Below are 26,703 nucleotides of genomic sequence, written 5' to 3'. Positions count from 1 at the left end.
CCATGCCATAGCTGCCCAGATAGTGTCATTTATTTGTCACAATAAAAGGTTCTTTAGAATAATAATAGTCCCTCCTAGGGTATAATTGTGTTCTTCAAATCATATATCATCCAGTAAATCAAAGCCCTGATGAAAGGGGACCTTCTTTTAACCCACAAAATGTCATTATTTTAATGATCCTCCTATTGTGACAAATAAAAAAAAACAATATCTGGACAGCTATGACTTGGCTCTTACCCCAAGGACCCTGGTACAGGGTATCCTCTGGTCACTGGAGAACTTCTTCAACACAAATTTATGGTATTCAACCTGATTTTTTATTAAGTCTGGAGTCCAGCACTTCACCACTAAAACCAAGGTATGTAATGATGTCTATGTCCCCATGGGGGGAGATTACATTTCACTTTCTGTTCCAGATTCACAGCAGGATGTAAAGGGAGATCCTTCCAAAGTGAGAGGGAATCCCGCTGATGAAGTTAACGCAACAGATGTCCTCATGTAAACTCTGTTTTAGTGTCAACTTTCTCCTTCTATCCCAATGACATAGATCACCATGGAAAATAAGGACAGTTACTTTCCCAAATGGGGACACAGCAATCCTGACTAATACTTCACCACTTTAAGAATAAAAGCAGCAAAACATTTTTGACTGGAGGTCTGCTTTAAAGTAGTATTAATGCAGATATTGCCCCCCTCCCCATTTTTTTTCATTACCCTGCTTGTGCGCATTTCAGATACTCACCCACCCAGAGGATCCAGCGTTGTCCTACTGAGATCCTCTTGTCTTCTGCCTCCACTTCTGCCATGTTGTTTGTGATGTCATCAAGAGGCCTGTTGGCTCTTCCAGGTTCAGCTGGTGTGCCTCCTGATGCCGCAGCGCTAGGCACGCCCTCCTCCTCCTTTGTGACCGACGGGCTATACCTCCTGGGATATGTGACATGTTTGTATATCTCAGGAGGCACAGCGAGCACTGTGTAGATCATTTGCCTAGGCACATGATGTGCATGGAAGGGCAGGGCCATACATTTTTCATTTAAAAAACAAAAAATCAGCTCTATTCAAGTAGAGGGGAAGAGAGGAAGATTGGAAGGAAGTTATTCAGAGGGTGAAGATCTGTTTTAAACACGCTTTTAACAAAATTGATGACAGGCCAGGTTTTTGTTGGTCTCTTCTGTCATATATGCACCCCTCTGCCTGTCAGATGTCATATACACCATTGCAGCCTGGCTCTTCAATTGACTGAACAGACGGAACCCAAGAGGAAGACCTGGAGAAGACAGAGGCGCCTGGGACCAGCAGGAACAGCACAAGTCTGGAGGGCTTCCTTTGACAGTTCCGTCTGTCATAATGTAAGAGTATGCAGTGAATACTAGAATATTATGACATAAACCTGTAGGGGGTCTGGTTAAAAAAAAAAGAAGTAAATTAACAGCTTAATACTGCTTTAGGAATCATGTGCTGCCATTGTGGGAAATGTCTATTACAATAGATTTGCACTGTTTGACAAAAAATAAATGAGCCAAATCTATATTTAGGGGGATCTCTTTGTACCTGGTAACATCAATTACGTCCCATGGAGGGATGCTACATATAGATAATGTTTTTTATGCATTTCACAGTTTTTTTCTATTTCTGTCTATCTTCACTATTATATCACATTATTATTCCATATAACATTGCCCTTAATATGTATTTGCAAGCAACAAGTGAAACTAAAAGTTTAATCAGTTTTCCTTAAAGCTCAACTCCAGGCTCTGTTCCCAACCCCAACCCCCCCACCAGAGGACCACCTCCTCTCACTGAGATGCCCCATGTACAGTATAATCTATTCATTTTTATGTTTTTTTTTTTTTTACATTCTATACTTACCTATTGCAAATGTCTTCAGGCAGGTCATGTATCAATCAGTATCCTTTTTGAGTGGTCTTTGATTGATACTTATATCAGCGCTGACATGTAGATGTCAGTGCTACTCTCTGTATCAATACACTGTGAGTGCAGCGTACAGCACTGACACCCCCTCGGGGTGGGTTCCTGACACCATGCACGTGCAGCATGTCCTCAGTCTAATGGGCAATGTTCCTGTATCACCTGAGATATCTAAACCTTGTATGAATGTAACTGGTGGCTGTGGAAAACTTCTTAGTGCTGGCATTTTATTTTCACAGCTTGTCTATGTAATGAGCAAATCCGTCTGCTCTGTACTTACATAATTACAATCTATGCTTAAGCCGGCCCTACATACAGCAGGGACTGTCAGAGATTCGATCCATGTATAGGCAAGCTGATTGTACCCAAGTTGATCCATTGATCAACTTGGGTACAACCAGCCTGTCGGATGTTACACATACGTTTATTGCCGGGGCTATAGCCAATAGCAGTAATCTTTGTGTTCTGGGGAAGGCTCCCCGTACCCCTCCCTGCCGGTAAAATACAAAAAAGTGCTGCGGGAGACATTTTCATATCAACACTGCCTGTATTGAGCGATTTTGATATTGAGCAAGCAATTTTCTTTCCTTCCACCCAAAGAAAGAAAATCAAATCATCTTTGGGTTGCCAAAGGAACAAGTTTGCTTTTAATGGATTGACACACACTGATAAGATTAACAACATCAAGCTGATCCATTTTATATGTTTATCTAAAGCCTACATATTGCCTTTAAAGCTGAAGTGTAGCGAAAAAAATGTTTTTTCTTTACAGCTTTTGTTACATTACTTACCTGAAATAAAGTATGTCCCTCGATATGTAGGCTTCCGAATTCTGTATTAATCTTCACTGCAGGGCTGCCCTGTCCTCTTCCTTCTCCTGAACTTCCAGTGCTGTGGAGGTTAGCAGCTTCAGGTCTTCAAGCGCCTCTGCACCAAAGATGATCTGTTAGGGCATCACTCATTGAGAAAGGTTCTTTCACTGATTACATTGCCTGCAAAATGATCTCTAAATGAGAGAGAGTCTGATCAGTCACAGGATTCTCTCCCCCATTCACAGATCATGCTACAAGCAGTGTTATCAGTGAAAAAAAAACTTTTCTTAACAGAAGATAGTGCAGGAGGGAAGGTGTCCCTATCAGATCATCTTCAGAGCAGCTGAGTCTGGAGACCTAAAGCTGTTAACCACCTACTGTTCAGCAGCAGGAAGAGGACAGGGCAGCCCTGCAGTGAAGATTTCTACATAATCCAGGAGCCTGCACATCATACACTTAATTACAGGAAACTAATGTAACTAAAGTTGTAGAGATAAAAAATGTTTTTAACTAAACTTAAGAGTTAAACCTCCGTGACCCCACAGAAATACATTAGGAGTCAGATCTGTATTTTTAGTGAAAACTAACAAATGGTTGTCATAGGTGCAACACATCACTGGCTCCTGTTATTACATATGAGTAATATTCCTCAAAAGTCTAAATGCTAACTGTGTTAGGAGTGCTAACTCCTGCATACTAAGTTTTTAACTAATACTTTGTTAATCTATATGAGGCCATGATTTCATCCTGACAGGCTGCTAAGTGCAATGAATAGAGATTCACAATAAGATTGGGATTCTCTTCCTGCCTTGCTAGTGAAGGCAGCCCTTCTTGGCCAAATAACTGCAATAGAAGATGAAAAATTAGGCTCTTTCTGCTGCCATTGTTGAAACCTTGACTGCATTCTTCAGGAAATGCTACGTCTGACCCACAGATAAAGGCAACTCCCAAATTCTAAATCATATGTGCAGTATGAGAAAAAAATAACTTGAATCCAATTTACAACACTGATGATGCAGCCTATTTTTACTTCTACAGCTATTATATTCAAAATGTACAAAACGATGCAAGAGTGTGCATATGTATTAAGAATATTGCATTCTTTAGTGTGAAATGTTTTTGTATAAATATAAACTGACACAGCTGACTGTGTCCTGGCTTGGACATCTGCAGGTAAAAAAATATCAGCGGCCACTGTCAGCTTGTCATTAGTTTATATAGGCTGATCGGCTGCCGCTCTTCGCATGACCCAGTCATTCTACTGGCAAGAAGCTGCCGCTTGATTCTCCAAAATGCAGATAACCAGCCATGTGAAAGAGGCCTAAGCTGGGTTTTAGTAAGTTTCTAACAACTTTGAAACACCTGCTGTTTGTTTACATTAAAAGCCTGAAAGACTGTCAAGTTCTGTTATCATAGAAAAATGCTCTCGGTTTTGAAATTTTAAAATGAATTTCTCCACAATTTCTACAGCTATAGAGGTGAATGAGGGATTGTTTTAAATGTCTTTTATTGCTTTTTTAGAATAGAGAGCTACTTTAGTGTGCATCATCTGAGCACTGGTTCACTTGAACCTAAACTCCAAACCCAATCATTAAAGTGACCCTGTGGTCACTTAAAATGTGTTAAACATGCAGTAATAATGGAAAGATAGAAATGTCTGTATGTGTACTGCCATACCTCTACATTGCTGCATTATCGCACTGCAAAAAGCACATTGGAATAATAATGTCATGCAAAAATGATACACAAACTTGATGCAAAATTGTTCATGTTAAGGTCATGGCAGATAAGGAGAGCTCTGGATATCTGAAAAAAAAAAGGTGCAACTGTTTCAGAAAGACTTCTTCTGGGCCCATTCACACAACTCAAAGGCTGCTGCCTGCACAGTATTTGGGTTGCAGAGCCGTATGGTAGGGCAGTGGTGTGTATTTTATCTCATCACCCTTATTTTCCTTTTTTTTTTAATTTCAAGTTATATGAAGTTTACAAAGTGATACTTCACTCATGTCACTGCGGAGCCATGCAGTGTGCAGTTGTTGCTATGCGATGATCTGCAAGGCCATCCAGAGCAGTGGGATAATGTGCAAATATGTTGAATAATATCTCACAGCTCTGGAACACAGTGAAGCACTGCATTCTGGTCTAAACATGACTGTGAACATAGTGTGAATGGGCCCTTACATTAACAACAATAAAGATGAAGACTTTCACAGAAGCTAGTTCTAACTCTTTACTATCTGGCAGAAACACCAGGAGAAAAAAACATGTAAATAAAGTGAATGCAGCCACCACATCTAAGGACTGGTAAACTGCAATATATTACATTTTTGCTTTTCTGTTTAGCTATACATTAATTTTCACATGTACTAATACCATAGATTGTTTATCCAGGGGGTATCCTATCTGAAAGGTATTTTTCCCTTTTGCAGAAAATTGGACCAATTTTTAGAAGGGTTTTTGTTTGCCTTTCTCTGGATCAACTATGGGTTGCCAACTGCCAGTTATAAACACAAAGGTTTTTAATGTATATATTTTTTGTTTTTGATTGAATAAAGTGGATATTTGTAATTTTTCACCCGGTGCCTTGTATGTCCTTGCATTGCTTTATTGTATAACCTTGGACGTTATACCTTGCTCCAAAAATGTGCTAAATGCTGCTTATATGTCCTGCTGGGACCTAAAAGACAACCGCACTTTCCTTTACTGTTTGCATTAATTGCATGCTTAAAAAACTAATTGCACCATAAAATAAGTCCTTTCCTTCTCTATATGCCAACTCCATTAGATAAATACACTGGCCCAGGGACAAATTCCCTTTTGGGTTCTTGGCTTTTCAGCCATCCACTGCCTGTTAAACTTACTTCCTGAAGGCATCAATCCCTGCCAACATTTTAATTAAATTTCCATGGAAACTTAAGCTGGATGGCACGCTTATCTACATATCATGCAGGAACCCAAATGTACAGAAGAGACAATGCAGCTATAGTAATAGGATAGCAGCTGAACAAATGATTACTCCTAGAAGGGTCAAGCCCAGCTAATTTTTATAAGGTTCAAAATTCAATGAAAATTCTTTACCATAATAACTAAAAGTGAATAAATGATAGTGGCACAGTTGGCATAATTTTATACAACTTGTATGAGTTTAGGGTAAGTGGATATTTTTTGGGGAAACTGTCTGTGCTTTGATAAATTTCAGATGCAATCTGTGATTGCATTAGCCCTACGATCTAAAAATTGTTCAACATTTCTTGAAAACAAATATCAGCTTAAAACTATTTTTCTACAAGCAGGGAAATCATTTCCACTGGTGGGCCTATTTCTAACAATCAAAAAGTGTGCTGATTCACTTTAATCATTACAATTGTGCAGGCTTATTTTGGAAAAAATCTTACCTTTTTTATGTCAGAATGACAGTATAACTGGAGTAGTAGAAGAAGGAGCGCCCGATGTCCAAAAGAATGCACTTTTGATGTTAGATTAGGAGGCATTTATTGAGAGTAATGACAAGTACATCAAGCCAACGCGTACATACATACTGTTTTTTTTTTCTTTCTCATATATTTGTTTCTCTGTTTTTTTTTTTTCGTATTTGTTTAATAGCGCTAAAGAAGGGACAGACTTTTCTCCCAAAACACGTTGATTTGATGTACTTGTCATTACTCTCAATAAATGCCTCCTAATCTACCATCAAAAGTGCATTCTTTTGGACATCGGACGCTCCTTCTTTTCTACTATTCCAAGTACACGTGTGGAAACGACCTCAAGGCCGTACCAGAAAGGCAGCAGCCCAAACCCTAAGAGGGTTTATTGCCAATATCCACCATGGGGTACAACTGACTGGGGGGACTTCTCCATACCCACCCACCTGCGACCAGTGACTAATCCAGTCAGTCCAGCGCAGTCTTCAGCACAAACAATATAACTGGAGTGTCAGTAGACACCTGGGGGTTTATTTACTGAAGCTGGAGAGTCCAAAATCAGACTCCCTTCTGCATAGAAACCAATCAGCTTCCAGGTTTCATTGCCAAAGCTTCATTGAACAAGCTGAGGTTAGAAGCTGATTGGTTTCTATGCAGAAGGGAGTCTGATTTTGGACTCTCCAGCTTTAGTAAATAAACCCCCTGAAGTCTGATAGTTGTTGGCCTATCCAGTGCTGAATCTCAAAAACTTAATTCTCCCCCAGCTCTTCCATCTTCCCCCGTCTTCCTCTGGGTTTGTGGGCTCCGGCCATTTGAATAACATCACTCCTGTACATGCATGTGGAAGCCCCGGCTGCAGCATGACGCTCTGCATTCCACAGCATACTATGTGACCTGACTGCAGAGCATCACTGCGCATGCGTAGGTTATATCATCGGATATTGCCGATGTGAACATATCCTAAATGGTGCACGTTTAGGAAATATTCATTGTGCCTACAGGTAAGCCTGATTGTAAGCTTACCTGTAGGTACATGTTCAAAAAATTCATTTACTACCACTTTAAATATCCTTGAAGCTATATTTTACACTAACCAGAATACTCAGGCTTGTAACAGAGTGTCAGATTGCTTTTCTAGGGCTTCTTTGTTAATCTGTTACATATGACATAAGTCACCATAGAGAGCAATGGTCACCCTAGCTCTAAAATTTGAGGCAAAAAGTATTCTCTATAGCATCTTCTGGACAAATAGATTAAATGTCAAAGGAGTGTTGAGACTGCAGAGGCCCAGCCCTGCAGTGTAAGTCACAACTGCTTTAAGGTAGGTCATTATACTAGAAAAGTTTTTTTGAGGTTTTATGAAGGAGAAGAATCTGTCATATGTTTAAAGATTGATTAAAAATGCTAAATATATTTTTACCTGCAATGTAAGGAATTTGTAGCCCATTGTCTGACATCCCCACATATGGAGGTCTCCACTACATCAGACTGATTGACTAGACAACTTACATACCTCAAGTACTGAAAGTTTCTGTTGTGTAGTAGGAGCTCACGCTGAGGTCCTGTTCTTACCTGCTCATTTATGACTTGTTGAGAAGAGAAAGTGCTCATACACAGGGGCAAATTTCAAGTTTCTCGAAATGGGCCCCAGCATTTACAATGGCGAAGACACATAATGGGTACAAATTCTAACTGCAACTTTAGGCTCATGTGGCCGTGTTACATACAGACAATACTTAACAAAGTTTCCCTTTATTAGGACATCTGACCTCAGTCTTTATGACCATTACATGCCGAGTGATGCCAATATCTGGATGTAAGTAAGAGCACGAGGTCAGATTCTTACCTTGCGTCCAGCTTCATTGTTGTGCAGGTTCATGAGCGTCCTTGCGTTCTGCTTGATTTCCCTGGAGTCCACAAAGTCCTTGGAAAATACTAATCCATATCTGATATCGGCAGAACAGCCTCCCCATTTCCATCCTTCTTCCCTGTGAAATTGTCCTTGCTTTTCCTTATCACACCCACAGTCACTCATGTTTCCTTGAGTACAAGCAGACGTAATGGCGTGGGCCACACCAGCCGCAATGATGGCGTAAGTGAATGCAGCTTCCCTGCTGCCTGTAGAGCAAGATAAGAATTGTTACACAAATGGTACAAGATGGCCATATCAAATAACTAGTGCTTAATAATGTTTACATTTAGCATATAGCTCACAAATACATAATTTACATAATTCACAAAAAATAGTACAAGCAAAAATAGCGCAACCCTATCAAGAACTGGTCATATTACGGTGTTAGGGTCACCTTAACCCCATGCTGCCTAGCTTCACTTAAATAAAAAAAATGGAACCCAAATATTTACCTGGGACTTAGGGCGGTACTCCAATGGGCCCTCTGCATCCCTGATGTTTTCTGCCTACTAGCCAAAGAGCTGGGGATACTATAGGCAAAGACATTAATTGGTTACTTAAGCTCAGGCATCCAACCTGTGCCGTTGTCACACAAATATTCAGTTCCGGAGTTATAAAGGAAATATCAGAGATACTGAGCACCTGAAGAAAGAACATGCTGGGTCACAGGAATATATATCAATACTATGTTTTTGTGGATGTAACCCAATTTTCAAGTTTAGACCCATTTACCAGAACCTGTAGGTAAAAAAGGACAACAAAGTGTGCCACTACATAGTATATTTTACATCTACCACACTTCCTACTGCTAGATCCACTAACAAAAGTCCCTCATGTACTTTGCACTTTTGGGTATGCAGCACTCATGTATGTCCTCTGTAGCTCACAAAATGCAGTGCTTGGTACATTAAGAGCCATTTACAAAACTCAGACACTATTACATGAGGACCAAGGAGCTTGTTTCTGTGCAGGGTTCAACATCGAAAGTCTAGATCTGCACAGGAATTTCAGGGGTTCCAGCTGCGGGGAAGAGCTTACAGTACCTCATAATCGGCAATGGGCCTATATATTTTTTATTCCCTTCAGGGCTTCTAAGGGTATAATCATGAGAAAAGTCAAATATATAGCACATAAAATATACAGTATATTTCTGATTATTTTGTATGCAATTTTTTTGATAGGTAAAGTAGAACTATAAGCAATAGAAGATTAAAAATTAGGATAGCTGGATAGCGTACGGGAGGGTCATAACCCTTGTCAGTTTATTTCTTGTCATCTGTGTCCTATTGGGGAAATTTCCCTTCACTTTCTGTCCCACTGCCAAAACAGGTGAGTGAGAGGAGATCCCTGCAAATTAAGGGGAAGCCTTTGGGACCCCCCAGGTCTCCAGAACTAGTGTCCCCATTGGAAGATTTCCCCTTTATTACATTTCTCAGGACAACCCAAAATTTGAGATTTTCTCTTGCATTCACGTTCAATGAAAACGGTAAAAAGGAAAAATAGAGAGGGTGAATCTCCCTAATGGAGGCACAGACAGCATTAAAGAACTGACAGGTGATCTAATCCCTCTCCATTCTATCCAACACTAGAATTTTTGTGTCTGCTTCCAAAAACAAGATTGTCCTTCTTTTTTTTACATTTCTCATTATTACAACAATAGTTTGAATAGAACATAGTCTGATGCTTTGGCAACCCTTAGTAAATCACTCCTTTGACTTTAAAACAATCCAGAATCCTTCTATATTGTAAGGTGTCTAATGGAAATTCCATTTCTATTATCACCAGACATTTTCCAAATACTGTATATTAGAATGGATCTTATCTCATTTTCCAAAGCAAGTTCTTTAAGGTTTTGCTAAAAAAAAAATAAAAGTTTGCAAATCATTACTCATTAGGATTTAAGTTAAAAAACCAAAAGGGTAACTTAATATTTTTTAATGTGCCAAATCACAACCAATATCTTACCTGCTAAAATGTAATTATATGAAGAAAGAAAATGTTAAAGTAACTAATTGTATTAGAAATCTATTCAAACTATAGTAGCAGTAAAAACTGCCATATATATATATGCACTTGAAGTCTCCACACTCCCTGTTATCAATGTCCAGTTATGTCCATATCACAAGATAAGGGACCATTAATCAAGGCTGACATGTAGTTAAAAATATTACTAATTTGCTCTTTGGAAAAAAAACGCAATGAACATGTAAAGAGAAAGGAACTTTTATGTCATTTAGAGGAAAAAGTTAAAAAAGAAGGGAATAATTTACACAATTAATTTTCTATTTTATAATCTTATCACTGATAAATGTTTAAAGTATTGTAAAAGTATTATTAACAGTTATTAAGTACTGTGAAATAGCTTATGTGAGCAAATCACACAGGGTTTATCGTTTACTATAACTTCATTAGCAGTATTACTGTACTGTAACCTTTACATTAACAATTAGGCTCCATGCACGCGCAGCGTTTTTAATAACACTGGTAACGTTAGCTGTGTAAAGTCACGTGAGTTTTTCAGGGTTTTTTTTAGCATTTTTGTATTAGCGTTTAGCTGTTTTTAGTGTTTTGCTGTGTTTTTTTGCATCTTTTAGCATTTTTTTTTACCAAAAAAAAAAAATTTTTTTTTATTAAAAAAATATTTCAAAAACATTTTTCAGCATTAGAGCATTTTTCCAGCTAAAAAATTCCTCTAGAAACCCACAAGTCCTTGTTTTTTTTTTCCAGCCAAAAAACATTGATTACAGTCTATGTGTGCATGGACAGATATTTATTTCCCTGCAGTAGCAAATTGGATCATGCTTTGCTGGGGTTTTTTTTGCCTTCCTCTGGATCAACTGTGGGTATAGGATTATAACTTTTTTTTTTTTAAATGGTTGAACTGGATGGACTTTTGTCTTTTTTCAGCCAGACTAAGGTGTCCATTTATGACACAGAGAATAGCTGTGATTCAGAGGATCGCAGCTATTCTCTGGTCATTCACAGTTTATGATACTCAGGAGGTCAGCGGAGAACATGTTCAGCCCTTCACTGGAGATCTGTGTTCTCCCTCCAGATTCTCCAGCCCAGAGCTGGAGAATCGGAGGGACCGCAAACTAAGCAGCGATAATTTACCTCTGCTTAGTAAACTGATCTTTTACTGCAATCTCGCGAGATTATAGTAAAATCAGCCATTTTCCAGAGTTTGTAGACCGTTCTCCCTTCGTTCGGAGAACTGATTTACACCGCTTCATAAACGGCATTCACAGGAGAACTGTGTTCTCAGAGAATGCCGGAGAACTGAGCAGCGATCATTTATCGCTGGTTCATAAATGGACACCTTACTATGTAAATATGTAACATAGGATAACATGCTGGGGAGTTTACTGGCTGTAGAACGTCCAAAGACAAAAACAGCCGCTGTAAAAACGTCCATGGGGACTTATAGTCTTAACACAGTTACCAAGAAAATTTCTGAAAGTGTGCTAATATTTTCTTTTTCTTTTTAGATCCCTAAACCCTTTACAACCGATGAAAGGTGTTGGAGTTCAAGTTGATGTGCTAATTTCCAAGCCAGAATCTTCCTGATTCTTCTACTCTGGAGGGGAAAAAGTAATTTTAAAAAATGTTGAGTCCAAAGAGAAGTATGTTGGAAAGTAACTTCTTGTCAGTTTTCTTTGCATAGATACATACAAACCCACACACATTATACAGTAGTTTGCATGTGTATTTAAATATTAATTGTAAAAATCCATAAAGGTATATGAAATAGTACTTGCATTGTCTTTGTCCTAGCCTCCTGCAATCCCCTACATGTTATCACTAGACTGGCAGAGGCAGGAACAGTGCTGCTAGTCAATATTGGTTAACAGCATTGCACAGTATTGTGACTACACAGAATGGAGCTTGCTGATTGGAGGAGAGAGCTCAGAGATTACCTTATCAGTGAACTACTGTTCTTTCACCACCTATTCACAAGCCTAGGCTCAGCTGCATTCCTTTGATTGCAGTGAAGAAATAACATGGTCGAGACCTTTGAAAGTGACTGGTAGCGTTATCTGAATTATAAATATAGCTTCAACATTTTTGAACAATTGCACATCCTGAGGATATTACTTTAGCCTCGGTTCGCATATATGTGAACTGGATGAATTTTAAACTGTATCCAATTTGCATATGAACCAAACTGGCTTTTTATGGAGCTGATTCAAATATGTGTGGGCCGGCCTCAATGTGTTTCTAAAAAGTCAGGATACCATTTCCAGTCTGGTTCAGGTGCGATTTCAATTGTCATACACTTTAGAAATTCGCACCTGAACGAAACCGTACTGTACTCCTTTGAAAAACCGCACTGACACAGGCCCCACAAATATGTGAACCTGGTCTTAGGCAGAACTAGCTGAGTCAAAATAAAATTAAAATACAGTTTGGAGCTTGACTTCATAGATCCCTCAGAACCTACAGGTGATTCCAAAGGTTTGAACAAGGAGAAAGTCATAGGGCGTCTCCGCTGAGACAGACCATAAAAGATGGGGAACACTATGTAACATTAGATTGGGAAGGGCACAGAGGCAGCACTTTCAAGAATAGAAGCAGGACTCTGTATAAATGTAGTGGTGGCCATCTTGGATTTGTGCTGGTCAGCATGGTGCAAGAGGGAAACAGTGACCCTGCACAGGAGCTTTCATTATGATGAGCCTTCATGCATCCATGATTTTGAGTTTTTAACTGTTCCTTCACAATAAACTACTAGAATACTACACTTAGAAGCGCCTTTCTGTTCTGATTCTAAAGATTTGACCTGGAAACATTTATCCTTGTCTTGCAAGGTTTTTTTGTACAGCCTCAGGATCTCTTAATTAGATGGTCGGTAAAATTTAAAGACATTGTTTTAAACAGCTTGTAAGAGAATCTGCTCACTGTCCCTTAACAGTCATTGGGTGACTTGTCAGATATGTCTGGTATACAACAGGTCCTCTTTGAGTACCTATTTCTGAAATAAATATGTAGAACATAAGGAGGTGATTCTTGATGAAGCATTGAATAATGAATTCATGGAAAATATGATTGTCCCTAAACCTGAGGAGAGGCACAAATGCATTCATGCATAGATGAATGACAATTGTGTGAGATTAGCATTTATGAAGGAGTAATAAATAAAACATACATTTTTCAGCATACATTTTTGACATCCCTTTCTTTTGTGTACGTGACAATAATTTAGAACATATGAAAAAAAAGAAATATGAATGAACATGAGGGTTTTTTTCACAAAGTTCACTTGAGCACATCGGCCATTTTGTGTACCTTTTTAGAGATCAGTTGTTTAATAATTATCTTTATTTTGGGATTCTGCTTATAACACTGATCCAAATTTTATTGTCAAATATAGACTATGGGGTGTATTTACTAAAACTGGAGAGTGTAAAATCTAGTGCAGCTGTGCATGGTAGTCAATCAGCTTCTAACGTCAGCTTGTTCAATTAGGCAGTTTTGCACTCTCTGGTTTTAGTAAATCAACCCCCTATGTATCGCTTTACTTATTATAAAATTGAATATTTTTGTTGCCTTTTTTAGCCACTCAAGTGCAAGCTAATTCCAAGCAAACTGCCATACACTCTGCCAAATCAAACTGAAAATATGATGAAACAATGTCCAAACTGAGGCTATCACCAGTGAAAACTGCACATCAAAGTAATCAGTAGACCCAAAGATATAGTCGGTATAATTTGAAACAAAATCTCAAATTTGAATTGGCTTCAACCCCTCTGTCTTTCTATCTATCCTATTGATTAATGAGGCTACCCATTACATTAAAACAATGGTCTCCAAATTGTGGGCCATGAGCCAAAAGCGTCCATTTCATTCCCCTCCTCTGGTCCTTGCGGCACTATTCCTGTATCCCTCCCAATGATGGGACACAATGTTCCTCCCACTGACATAAGCAATGAGGTACCATTTCTCTTATTGACATAAACTAAGAGCAGTAGTTCTTCCATTGATACCAATGACCGCAGGTGCTGTTTAATTTTTTTACCCCTACTGACCACCAAGCCTAAGGCATTATTTAACCCCACTAATGCTGGGGCATTTTCTACTCTCTTGGGTCAGTCTGGTTCCCCAATGTGTTAGGGTCAGTAAACTAGTCCTCTGTTTAAAAACTTTGGAGACCCCTGCATTATAGTGTCAATAGGTAGGTTTTGGAGGGGACAGGGGATGGAGTTAAGTTAAACTGACAGAAAGTTGAGATTTTCTTATAACTTCAGCTGTGTTATTAAATTCACTGATTTTTTTTTATGTGTGCTTTTTAGCTAACCTCTTTGAATGTACATTTTCTTCATATAGTCAGTTTGAATAGCCAAAGCTTGCTACTAGTTTATTTTAATGATAGAACAGCATATTTAGCTTTAAAAAAGATGTAATCTGAAGCTATTGAAACTGTTATAAAAGTATAAATTCAGTTAGTTTAATAAGGTGTTAGTGTAATGAGATTAATATTGTAAAGCTAACTTAAATATCTTTTCACAGTTTTGTTAAGATAAATAAAGTGTTAAATAAGGAATGAAAAAAACATTTCATTAGAAAATGCTCTATGCTGCTGGTCATGTGACCAGAACATTAGCCATCTGTGCACATTACCACTACTAAAGGGAAGCTAATCTGAAATGTGATTCTTTACTAGAGATCACATTACCAAATGCCTAAAGTTTTAGTCACATGACCATTATTAGAGGAAGAACAGAAGAACATCCCACATGGAAGAAAAATATATTTGAAATATATTTTAAAAATATTCTTCCCAAATATATTGCAATATATTTGAAATGCTACAATTTTGGCCATATTCAATATATTTCAAAATATACTTCAATAAATTATATATATATATATATATATATATATATATATTTACACTGCATGTTGCAATGCGTTTTTATTACAAAATATATGAAAAACATTTTTAAAAATACATTTCAAATATACTGTATGTCTTTAAAAATACAAATCTACATTTTTGGAATGCATTTATAAATATATGTAAAAATATATGTTAAAATGACTTTTATATGTTAAAAAAAATGAAGAATATATTTAAAAATTATATTTTTTAAATATATTCTTCAGATTTTTTTTTTTAACCATTCTTGACTCCAGTGCTGCTTCCAGCATTATCTTTTGGGTACTTATGGCACTGCAGTTGAAAGGAAGCAAGAGAAATATAATGTGTTGAGGTAACTTCTCAAATGCTCCCACTTTTCAAATCAGTGAGGTAGAAGAAAAACATTTTTTTGTATCATACTTTTACGTTTATTCATTTTAAACTGTTATTCAATATATTTTACCATTTTTAAAAAGTTTTTGCAGGTAAATCTCTAAAACACAGAAAAGGATTCCCAGAGCAGTATGGGTTAGCTAAATGAACAGCTCAGTAGACACTGAATGCTTTGTGGCTCATTGTCTTACTGAAAAGAGATTTTAAAGAGATGTCTTATAAGGGATGAGTCAACCCTTTTTGACCCATTCTCCCTGAGCTACTTACTTCTGTAAAAAATAAACTTCTTTTAGCACAGAAATGTAAAACACACGAACAGGTAAAAAGCAGACTACAACTCAATCAACTGACTCATAAAAAGAAGAATAGATTATAGTGACATGTAATGTTTCCTATTTTCCTGACATAAGGGTTGGGACAGAGTGATTCTGATTTATCGCAGAACGTCGGCACAGAGCATCTGAACAAGAGGGGGAAAAGCTACAGCGGCTGTGTGTGCACTGCCAACTCATCACCTATGGAGGTAAGTACATCGGGGATTCGGGGGTGGGGAGGGTGTAAGGTGGTTCACCTTTTCACTTTCTGAAAAGGTGAACCAACCCTTTAAGCCTTTTTATGTCCTGACTGGGAAATGTGCTGGAGTTTTTGCCCCTGTGACACCAGTAAAAAACACAGAGGTGGTGCTTGTCACTGGGACACAAAGAAGAAGAAGACACAAAACTCACTTGGTATACTATACTGTACATTGAATAACAACAGTAAACCAGTGTGATCAGTAGTTATATTTTCTGACGTTTTTGCCCTTTGTGACACAGTACAAAATATGGGGGTGGTGCTGGTCACCGTGACACCTTTAGAAAGACACAAAACCCAGTTTTCATATTATTCATTGAATACCAACAACAGTAAATCAATATGATCCATAGTTGCATTTTTTGGTCTGGAGAATGTGTATGGGAGACATGATTGATCAAGACTGGCAACTGACTGCATGACCACAACTATGAAAAGCATATTTCTGTTGCCATGACCAGCATGTTAGCGTGGTTGTAAAGCCTTAACATGTTTTACCTTAATGTGTTCTTTGCATTACGGGAAAAAATGCTTAGGTAGCAGAATGTCCCCTCACCGATCCCCTTTATTCTTACTTGAGCCCTCCCAAGCCGTGCTCGTCTGCGGCGGCTCTCCCCCCTCACTCTGTTCTCACAGGTTTGGATGATAACAGCAGGAGCCATTGGCTTCTGCTACTGTCAGTCATATCCTGTGACAAGGGGGCAAGGCCAAGCCACCCTGTTTGTGTCTACAGACACAAGCAGGGTAGCTTGGGAGTGAGCCCGCAGGTGTGCCCCCATAGGAAGTGACTTTCTATGGTGGCACACCAAGAAAAGGAGAAGCCAGAACTGCCAGAAAGGGACCCAAAAAGAGGAGGATTGGGGCTGCTCTGTGCAAAACCATTGCACAGAGCACGCAAGTATAAACCTGTTTGTTATTTAAAAGAAAAAAATAAAAATAAATAAATATATATATATATATATATATATATAAAAAACACATTTACAATCACTTTTTTTGATACATATTTACATAGCACAGCACAAAACATGCCCGGTATTTGTCATTTAATTAAACATCACCAGAGAAAATGCAGTGATGCCTGTCACTTTTCAAAAAATCTTTGGTAGTTAGGTTCTTTAAAGTGCATGCTTTTTGAACCATAATAAGGGCAGCAAATTAGACTTGCATTTACTAACTCTATAATTGCTATCTTTAGGTCCTAAATCTTGTTCTGTGTCGCTAGCACACCCTCATTTGTGAAATTGTCTGTGGAAGGAACAGCCCTTTCCTACCTAGGAGTTAATTGGACAGGTTTGGGAAAGGTTATGCATGGCCTACAGGTATAACATTGAAGCATCTTTTTCAAACCCTAGTATTAGAAGTAGTATTTTTAATGTACTGAGGACACTGCTATGCATAGGCAATGGTATTCTACAGGTGAACTAACCTTTTGAGGCTGAACTCTAAGTCAATAATAGACACAAGTGTAAGCAGCTCTGCAAACATTAATACAATTTTTTAAATGCAAGCACTGCAAGTACCTACATTTGGCCTGCTACCATTCTTATAGTCCCTGTTCAACAAGGGAAAAAAAAGCAGCAGAAGAAGCCAATCGGTTCAAGTACTGACAAGGAGCATTCTGATATGATGCGAGGGCAGAGAGGTGAGCAGAGAATGTTCTTCTTCAGCTTTCAATGTCCAGTAGCAAACTGGAGCAGGTCCAAGACAGTCTGGGCTCAGAGGAAGTAGGCTGAATGATGCTGTACATTGGACTGAGGACATCTTGTGACAAACAAAAGTACTGCAGGGGAGTTCTGGGTTGAAAGTGAATATTGCAACATCTCACAGGAAGCTATTTGTATTCAATCCATTGTTTTTCATTTCTGTATTCTACTGTTCAGTGAATGGCACACGTTTACTACTAAATCAAAGTTGTCAACAAAAAAAACCCTCTTAGAAAAAAAAAGCAAAGACAAGGTTACCACATTGTATCTCTAGTGACCCATGCATAGCCATCCTTCCATAATACATTTCAAAAGAGAAGATGGGAAAGTGGAATGGCATTTAAAAATTTGGGAAATGTAATGACAACAGCTTTGCACAGATCACAATGCTCTATCTCAATCTATTTCACTGACTGACCATGGCTCATTATGCCATACAGAAACACTCTTAAAAGAAATGTTTGGCTTCTTTAACTCAAAGAAAATGAAGCATTTCATCCCAGAGAAGACAGCATCAAAGCTTAAAGAGAAGAGGCCCAGGTGTCATTTTCTCAGAAGATGAAATGAGGCAGAACAAACGGTGGTGTCAAAGTCTTGGGAATTCTCACTTCTAAAGGCTTGCAAGGCAACCCCCCCATCAAGAATCCCTTGTACTCTTCTTATAATACGTAATTGGCTTTGGGAAGAAAACATTCACAAATATGGGTGTTAACGTTATAAAAATATAATGATGTTCAATGTGAGTGCAAGTCTTACCCTAGGTTCACATCTCTGCAAAATCATGTGTGTTCCTGACCCGCAGTGACACATGCTGACACACGAGATGCCATTAATTGTTAATTGGTAAGCAGAGTCAACGCAAAAAAAGCCCAACATTTGTTTGATTGGCAGAGGCGCCGGATGTGGTTGTTCAAAGGACAGTCATGAATCGTCTAGTATTAGCTGGTGGTGTGCTCCACTTGGGGAATATTCCTTATTGGCCACTAGGTGGAGTGTAGAGTTTGTGGCAGTGATGTCATCTGGGTGGATCACTGCCAGAAATCCAGTGAACTTATTATTATTATACAGGACTTATATAGCGCCAACAGTTTGCTCAGCGCTTTACATTATGGAGGGAGACAATACAGTAACAATACAGTTCAATACAAGAGGGATTAAAGGGCCCTGCTCCTTGAAGCTTACAATCTAGGAGGGAGGGGATATTGGTACAAGAGGTAATTAGCTGTGGGGGATGGAGTGGTTGGAGTAGTGGATTCCAGTATTAGCTGGGGGCGGGGTAGGCTTCCTGAAGAGATGGGTTTTCAGAGTGCAACTAAAGGTGAGCAGAGTAGGCGATAGCCTGATAGCTTGGGGTAGGGAGTTCCAGAGGATGGGTGAAGCCCTTGAGAAATTCTGGAGACGAGCATGGGAGGAGGAGACAAGGGAGCTAGAGAGTAGGAGGTCTTGCGAGGAGCGGAGAGTACGGTTTGGGTAGTATTTAGAGACAAGGTCGGTGATGTAATTAGGGGCAGTGTTATGAACGGCTTTATACGTCAGTGTTAGTGTTTTGAATTTTATCCGTTGGGCAATTGGAAGCCAGTGGAGGGGGTGGCAGAATATCCTGTGCACTCTGCATTGTTATCTCAGGAAATGTGTTAGAACTACAGAACACTGAGAAGAGAGGGAGGAGTTCCATCTTAACACACTTCCTGTCCTAGGGTGACAACACTGCTTCTGCATAAATACAGTACAGAGACTGAGCGCCTCCCCCCCAGAATGTATTACTGGTAGGATTACCAGGTAAAAATAAATAAGAAAAAAAAAAAGAAAATGAACGCAGTCACTACATCTAAGGATTGGTAAACTACATTATATTACATTTTTGTTCTTGCGTTTAGAAACATGTTAAAGTGGTTGTAAACCTCAGCCATGAAATATGAACAAAGCATATCCCTCTATAGTGTGCACTTGTCTCTATCCAGAGCACATAGGTGTCCTTTTATCATGCAGCAGTAAATGACCGCTGCTCAGTTCTCCGGCATGCTCGGAGGAGACAGTTCTCCTCTGAATGCCTTTTTATGAAGCGGTGTAGATCACTTCTCCGAATGAGGAGAGAAGCAATCTACAAACGCTTTGAACGCTGGAAAACGGCTGTTGTTACTATAATCTCACGAGATTACAGTAAGAGATCAGACAAACACCGTTTACTAAGCAGCGGTAAATTACCGCTGCTTCATTTGTGGTTCCCCCGATTCTCCACCTCTGGACTGGAGAATCTGGATGGAGAACACATCACCAGTGAAGGGCTGACATCGCTCCTTCATACACTGACAGTCTGTGTGCTGAGATGATGAGAGGAGAACATGTTCTCCGCTGATCATCTCTATTTCCTAAACCACTAATGATCGGAGATCAGCAACGATCCTCAGGATTGCCGCTGATCTTTGTTTCATAAAAGGGCACCTAAGCGTCATTTCTGTCTATTGCTTCACTCCTCTTGTTCAAACATTTTATTAACAGCATAACAATGTAACAAGGGTAGAGAGACAATACCAGTATGCATTAGGCATTATGCTAACAGCAGATCATAAGGAATAAAGGTCACAGTGTCAATGTCTTTATAATGACGGGGAAAGAAGAATCAAGGAAACAATGCAGCATTCCTAATGGTATCACATGGGCAAAGGTTTTTAACGAAAGATGAGATAATATTGTTAAATTTGATCAGTTGGGGTAATGACTCTCTGGAGCAATGTGAAAAGTTATGGAAAATCAGAGGGGGTTGAAAAAAGGGGGGGGGGGGAATGGAGAGCGACAGTAATGACTCCACGAATGGTAGGGAAAGGTGTGGTGATACCAGTGTATTGTATGAGGTGGTTCAGGAATAGTGCTCAAAGGGTGTAGGTTACATATCAAGGGAGGAGAGGTGATTCGCCAAAATATGGCGGAAGAAAACACTCAACCCAGGGGTTCCAAACATTCAAGAATTTAGGGATTGTATCTAAAATTGTGGCTTCCACTTTTGCATATAACAAGGCTTGTGTTACTCTGGTTTTAACAGCAGTAAGTTGCTTCACTCCTCTGCTATCAGCATAAACCACTTCTGACAAGTTTTCCTGACACCAAGAGAGTGTGGGCATTTCCAGCACCGCATTCAAAATGCACTGCAGTTAGCATCTGCGGCGGGTGTCAATATTAAGTTGATGACGCCCCAAACACAGGTCACAAAGGCAGTGTATTTACCTGCATCGGATTGCATGCTAGAGACGTACCATGAAATCTGATTGCAGTGAGTTTCCAAAAGTAGCTCATGCACCACTTTGGTGCAGTGTGATTTCAGCCCATTCAAAATGAATGGGCTGAAATCACACCACACAGAACTGCATGTGAATTGCACAGGAACACACAGCGCGCTCCTATGACATTCCTGGGGTGAACCGCTCCATAGGGCAGTGACAACAGTGGACTGAACAGCCTGAGTAATGTTTGATGAAAGACTAATATCTCCATCGACAGTCCACAGGACAGGGTGACAACACAGGAGCACAACAGGAAGACAGAGACAGAGCATCATGCTATAACAGAAAATGCAAGGAGCAGATTAGTAGGATCACCAGGTATTATTTCAATAAAAGCTGGAGATTTGAACATTTTAAAAAGTACTTTTCAAATGACATGACCATGTTGAAAATATGATTTTATGCATTGGTTTACACATACTTTAAAGCAGTATTAAACCTCAGACATAAAATGTAATATATTGCACCTTACCAATCATTAGATGTGGTGGCTGCATTGGTTTTCTTTTTTAAGGCTTTTCCCCCTTTGTTTTCAGCTGGTGATCTGTAACACACCACCTGTATTAGAATTCTCCCACTCTCGATGAATGAGCACAGAGGGCACCTTTGGACATCAGCATTCTCATTCTGGGAGGAGGGGAGCGTTAGATGCAGTAGCAGATTTAAATACACTAACAAAATTAAGCCAAACATCCGCGTATACTTAATAATCAGTTACAGAAAACAGTTTTTCTATTTGGGATAATGGTTTTACATGAATAAATAAAACTGGTCATTGTAAGCACCCCTGTTAGTGTTTATTGGTTTGTCTCATCCTTGAAACTGATACATTCTGTTTGAGAGCCTTTGAAAAACAAACTTACTGGCTGGATCACCAGATGAGAATAGAAGAGAAAGCCAAAGATAGAAACTGAATGCAACCATCACATCTAAGAATTGGTAAGCTGCATAATAATAATAAGTTTGCTTTTGGGTTTAATATCGTTTTATTTCTGCACCTTGAATATCATAATTGGTGTAGAAGCCAATGGACAACTTGGTTTAACAAAAATACTTTTGCAAGATAAAATAAACAAAACTTTAGGATAATAACCACGGGAATCCAAAGAACATTTTATACAGGGGAAAACATTTTGCAAATAACAAAATTATGGCAATAGAAACTTATATTGTTAATAGGAAAAGAGTAAACTTGATGATAATTGGTTGACATAAATCAGCGGTAATGGAAAGCAAACCTCACGCATCTTCCTAGCTCCTTATTATAAAATGCAAATTCTATTGACTATCCATTTCTGGTATATACCAAAGTCAGCACCTATCTGCTGTTCTTAAAGTTTAAAGGCAAAACTTTTAGTTTTGGATACATGGAGACGGATTAGAACCCTTTCAGGGTTTTATTAATGCGGTCTGTTTCCCAGTTAGGGAAATTCACTCTCTATTTGTCCTGTATATCATTGGCAAAAAAGAAACGGTCAGAGGTTATAACCCTTTGTAACTTTGTCTGAAATAATTAAAAAAAAAAGTTTTATCTTTAACCCCTTCCCCCACCTCTCAGCCTTTAAGAATTTCTAAATGCCATTCCGATCATGTGACCTCTGTGATTGGGAGTCAAGGTGGTCACACTATCACAAGAATCACACTGATCACAAGTATGCATCAGACACTTTCCGGTACTCACCGCTTACTGTGCTGGGAATGCGCTCTCAGCCCAGGAAAATGTTTACATAGGGATGCATATATGCGGCCTCTCTGCATTAAAGCCCACTCACCAAGAGAATGCATTAATGTGTAACTCCGGTGGGAATTGGTTAATTCTACTTTACTAGCCATACTCTGGTAGAATATTATTTAAAAAAAAGTATAAATAGACAACACAAGAAAATACAAATAATGTCCAACATCCTAGATTGTAAGCTCGAAAGAGCAGGGCCCTCGAACCCCTTTGTGTATTGTATTTTTACTGTCTTGCCTCATGTTCTGTCCCCCTTGCTACTGTACAGCGCTGAGCATACCCTTTGGCGCTATATAAATACTGTATAATAATAATAATAATATCAATAAGTCCCATTCAAATATTAGTTGATATTAAGTGAAAAAAAAAGTCCATCATTATCATGGCAATCAAATAACTTTCATATGAAATTTGTATAGTCAATGATGGTACTATGGATATCTCTAACTCTAGGTTATGGAAAGCTTTAGTTTATTCTCAGACCCAAGAATATTTGTTTGATCAACAATCATCCTGCATCTTCTGCCTCAGTAGGCTTGGGTAGGAATTCCAAGTGTAGCAAAGGAGTTGCCACAGCAAGTCTGAGGCAAAAAAGTTCATTATCTATAAATGAGACTTTAAAGGTAAGAAGAGGGGCCCCCAGATAGAACACAGTCTAGGGCATATAAGCATGCACCAGGACCTCAGAGTAGTATGTAACAAATTAAATATATTAGTTTTGTGGAGAGAGAGAGTGCCATCTCTTGGGGACTCTCACCATAACACCATTAAAGTAGTTGCAAAGGCAGAAGGTTTTTTTACCTTAATGCATTCTATGCATTAAGGTAAAAAAACCTTCTGCATGCAGCTCCCCCAGCCTCCCTTACACTTACCCAGTCTGATCTCGATTCAGTGATGGCTCTCTCCTCCTCACTGGCTCAGAGACAGCAGTGAGAGCCATAGGTTCCTGCTACTGTCAATCACAGCCAGTGAGGAGGGAGTGGGGCTGGGTCCAAGCTCCCCTCTGTTTTTCAATGGACACACAGAGCCAGCTTGGGAGAAAGCCCACACAAGTGCCCTCATAGCAAGCAGCTACTTATGGGGCATTCAAAATAGAGGTGGAGCCAGGAGTGCTGGAGGAGGAGCCAGGAGTGTCGGCAGAGGACCAGAGAAGAGAAAGATCAGGGCTGTTCTGTGCAAAACCATTGCACAGAGCATGTAAGTATGACAAGTTTGTTATTTAAAAATAAAAAATAAGATAGGCATGAACAATGAATTTAAAGGATATTTCCATGAAATTCCCATGTTGTTCTAACTCAGAGACACTCCACTATAAGGGTTCCATTTTAGAACAGAGCACTGCAGCTGCATATTTCCCTTTTAACATCACTCCTGGTAAATTCTAATTTTGGAGAACAAACATAACGTATCACTTAAAAGAGATGTATGAATGTACCTGCAGCACTCTTCAAAGCCCTGCTGTTACAGCCATCACTCCTGATGTTGACAAAGCTTGCTCCCCCACCACTTTCATGTCAATCATAGGAGTGCCTACAAACATTCTATGAACATTCCCTGATAGGACTGCAATTGGCCGAATTGATTGTATGTTCTCTAATGTCTGTGGGTATGTTTAAAGATAATTCCATTTTCATGGGAAAAAAATGAATAATAATATAGTATATACAATTGCTGGACAAGCCATATTGTATTTTAATGGTATTAAAAATGACCTCTCTTTTTCAATTTGCAGCTGCTGTAGTTTCCTGTAGAATGCAATGCAATTCGGCAACCTGGAGGTGTTCTGTACACAGCTGGTGTATAGAACTCCCCGAAAAATGTCATTACCTTCTTTGGTGATTGGCTCACTGATTTTCACAGAAGTCTGCACTCAGATTTTAGGCATCCTCTGCAATAGGAATTTTAGCTTTGGTGAGATACTATCCAAAGGTAAAGGCTTCTAAAGGGATGCAGACACTGCAACTTTTCTCATCAGAACACTGCAAGTGCACCAGCTGCTGATAGTCAACCAGTCCCTCCAATTCATATCCAGTCTGCAAAGGACATGATGACAAGTACCTGAGACTTGAAAATTATTTTGAGGGTTCCTCCATGTTAAAAATGTTTAGAAAGGCTGTCTTAGATTATGTGGCGCTACCATCAAAAGGGCCCTTGGCTGATGATGGTAAAAAGCACAGTCACTGTACACTACCTAACAGTATAGATGACGATGGTGACCAGAGTTCTTCCTTTGCTAGTTCCAAGGCTGCCAAACACCCAAAGCACGGTTCAGGCACACACAGAAAGCAGTCTAAGGGATGTCTTTGTGATTAACGTGGATGGGGTGTAGGATAGTATGGGGTATTCCAGGATCACTAACAAAAACAGAAGGACACACTTCTCAATGTTACAAACTTCAGAACTGATCTTCTGCCCAGTACAATCCTCCCCTGAAAGTTTAGAGAAGGCCAGAGATATGAACCTCTCAGCATGGGTACTGCATGGCCCCAGTTCAGAGCATGATTCTCCCATGAGAGACTAAGGCAGGTCAAAGATATGAACCCCCGAGGAGAGGAACTACTTGGCCCTAATTCAGAGTACAACTTGGGGTAGAGGATAGCCACTCTGCACCTAAACAGGTGAAATCCCTTAGACAGGAGGCCCTTGCCGTTTTATAGCTTGGACTATTTATGTGCTCCTCAGCCACCTTCCAGGCACACCTCCCCAGGAATTAGTTGCAGCACCATAAATATTCATGTTGCCTATTTGTCTTGCTCCACTTTTATGTTCCAGAACTTTCTAGAAGGCAGGGAAGAGCAATTAAACTTGCAGCCTGTGAAATCCAGAGCAGCTAAAAGAAATTAACCACCTCTCCATTGAATACAGAGGCGCCAAAAGAGGACTAAATTGGCCTAACATCCTAGCAACCTTACTAGGAGGGTGCTACATTTATATGGATATATTAACACATTAATTTGTGGATAGAACAATGAGAGGGTTTCCACTATAGGTCTACTGGTATTTCAGCTTTGATACAATAGGCCAACTTGCAAGCATATGCATACACACGCACAAACATGCAAATTCTTGTCAGATACTAATTAACCAACTAGCATGGTTTTTGGACCGTGGGAGAAACCTGGGTTCCCCAGACACAAAAAGGCCACACTTGTAAAAACATAGTTAAGAGCAAGGCTAACTGTATTTTCTAAAGTCACTCAAACAAGATCGTATTGTGGTGTCTTTAACATGTATGGATATTATGCTTAACTGAACACCCTTTGTAAAACCATGAGAGCTGTCACAGAATGAAAGGTGGGTGATAATAAGACCCTTTAAGGGTTTTTAGAGGTTGTCAATGGAGATGAGTCAATTGAGAAACTCAAAGACTTATTAACACGCAAAAAATGCGTGAAAAATTGCAGGACAAAGAAAGTTAAAATATGCCATCCTGATGCTTTGAGATTGAATGGATTGGATGGACTCTATAGTACAGAAAGAGATCAAATACAATAAGATGAATGGGAAATAATGAGAGATCTGCAGTAAATTAATATAGATGAATATCACCTAAAGAACCCAATTTGAAAGATGTCTCTGCCAGTCCTCTCCGTCTGATCGTTAATGCAAAGAGATTTGTTTATACCAAATAATTTTTTCCACAATTATCATAAAAAGTTACAAGATTATTTGTCCAAATAATAACTAATGCTGGCCATACATGTATAGAATTTCAATGGAGAATTTGCTTTAAAAACGTTCATTCAATTTTCTAATCATTAGTGAGGCCAAATTGATGTTCGTTTTCTACCACAGTCACTACAAAATATAAAGGAGCAGAACAAACATGATTTTGGACAGTGTAAATGGTTTTTGTTTGGAAGTTACATTACATTACTAACTATTAAAACCAATAGCCACTACTCCATACTCTTACTACTTGACCTCTGTGGTACTTCTGATACTGTTGACCATCCCCTCTTCCTCAAAAAACTCCACTCTGCTCTCTCCTGGTTCTCCTCCTACCTATTGCAGCGCTCCTTCAGCGTTACCTATAACTGTCTCCTCCTCTCCACATCCTCTTTCTGTAGGGGTCCCTCAAGGT

The 26,703-nt window shown here is 39.1% G+C and overlaps 1 protein-coding gene across 1 annotated transcript in view; it reads right to left on the bottom strand.

The window, feature by feature from the left end:
• Window positions 1-26,703, bottom strand: part of LOC149461099 (protein Wnt-7a) — a 101,970-nt gene that overhangs the window by 42,717 nt on the left and 32,550 nt on the right. The window contains exon 3 of the mRNA XM_089678689.1: window positions 8,010-8,281. Coding sequence (XP_089534815.1) covers window positions 8,010-8,281 — 272 coding nt within the window. The remainder of the gene's footprint in view (window positions 1-8,009; window positions 8,282-26,703) is intronic.

The sequence above is a fragment of the Staurois parvus genome, unplaced genomic scaffold, assembly GCF_062004578.1.
Source record: "Staurois parvus isolate SC_StPar_1 unplaced genomic scaffold, SC_StPar_1.0 ptg000209l, whole genome shotgun sequence".
Lineage (NCBI taxonomy): Eukaryota > Metazoa > Chordata > Amphibia > Anura > Ranidae > Staurois > Staurois parvus.
The sequence above is the reverse complement of the archived record's forward strand: the minus strand, read 5'-3'. Positions and strand labels throughout refer to the sequence as shown.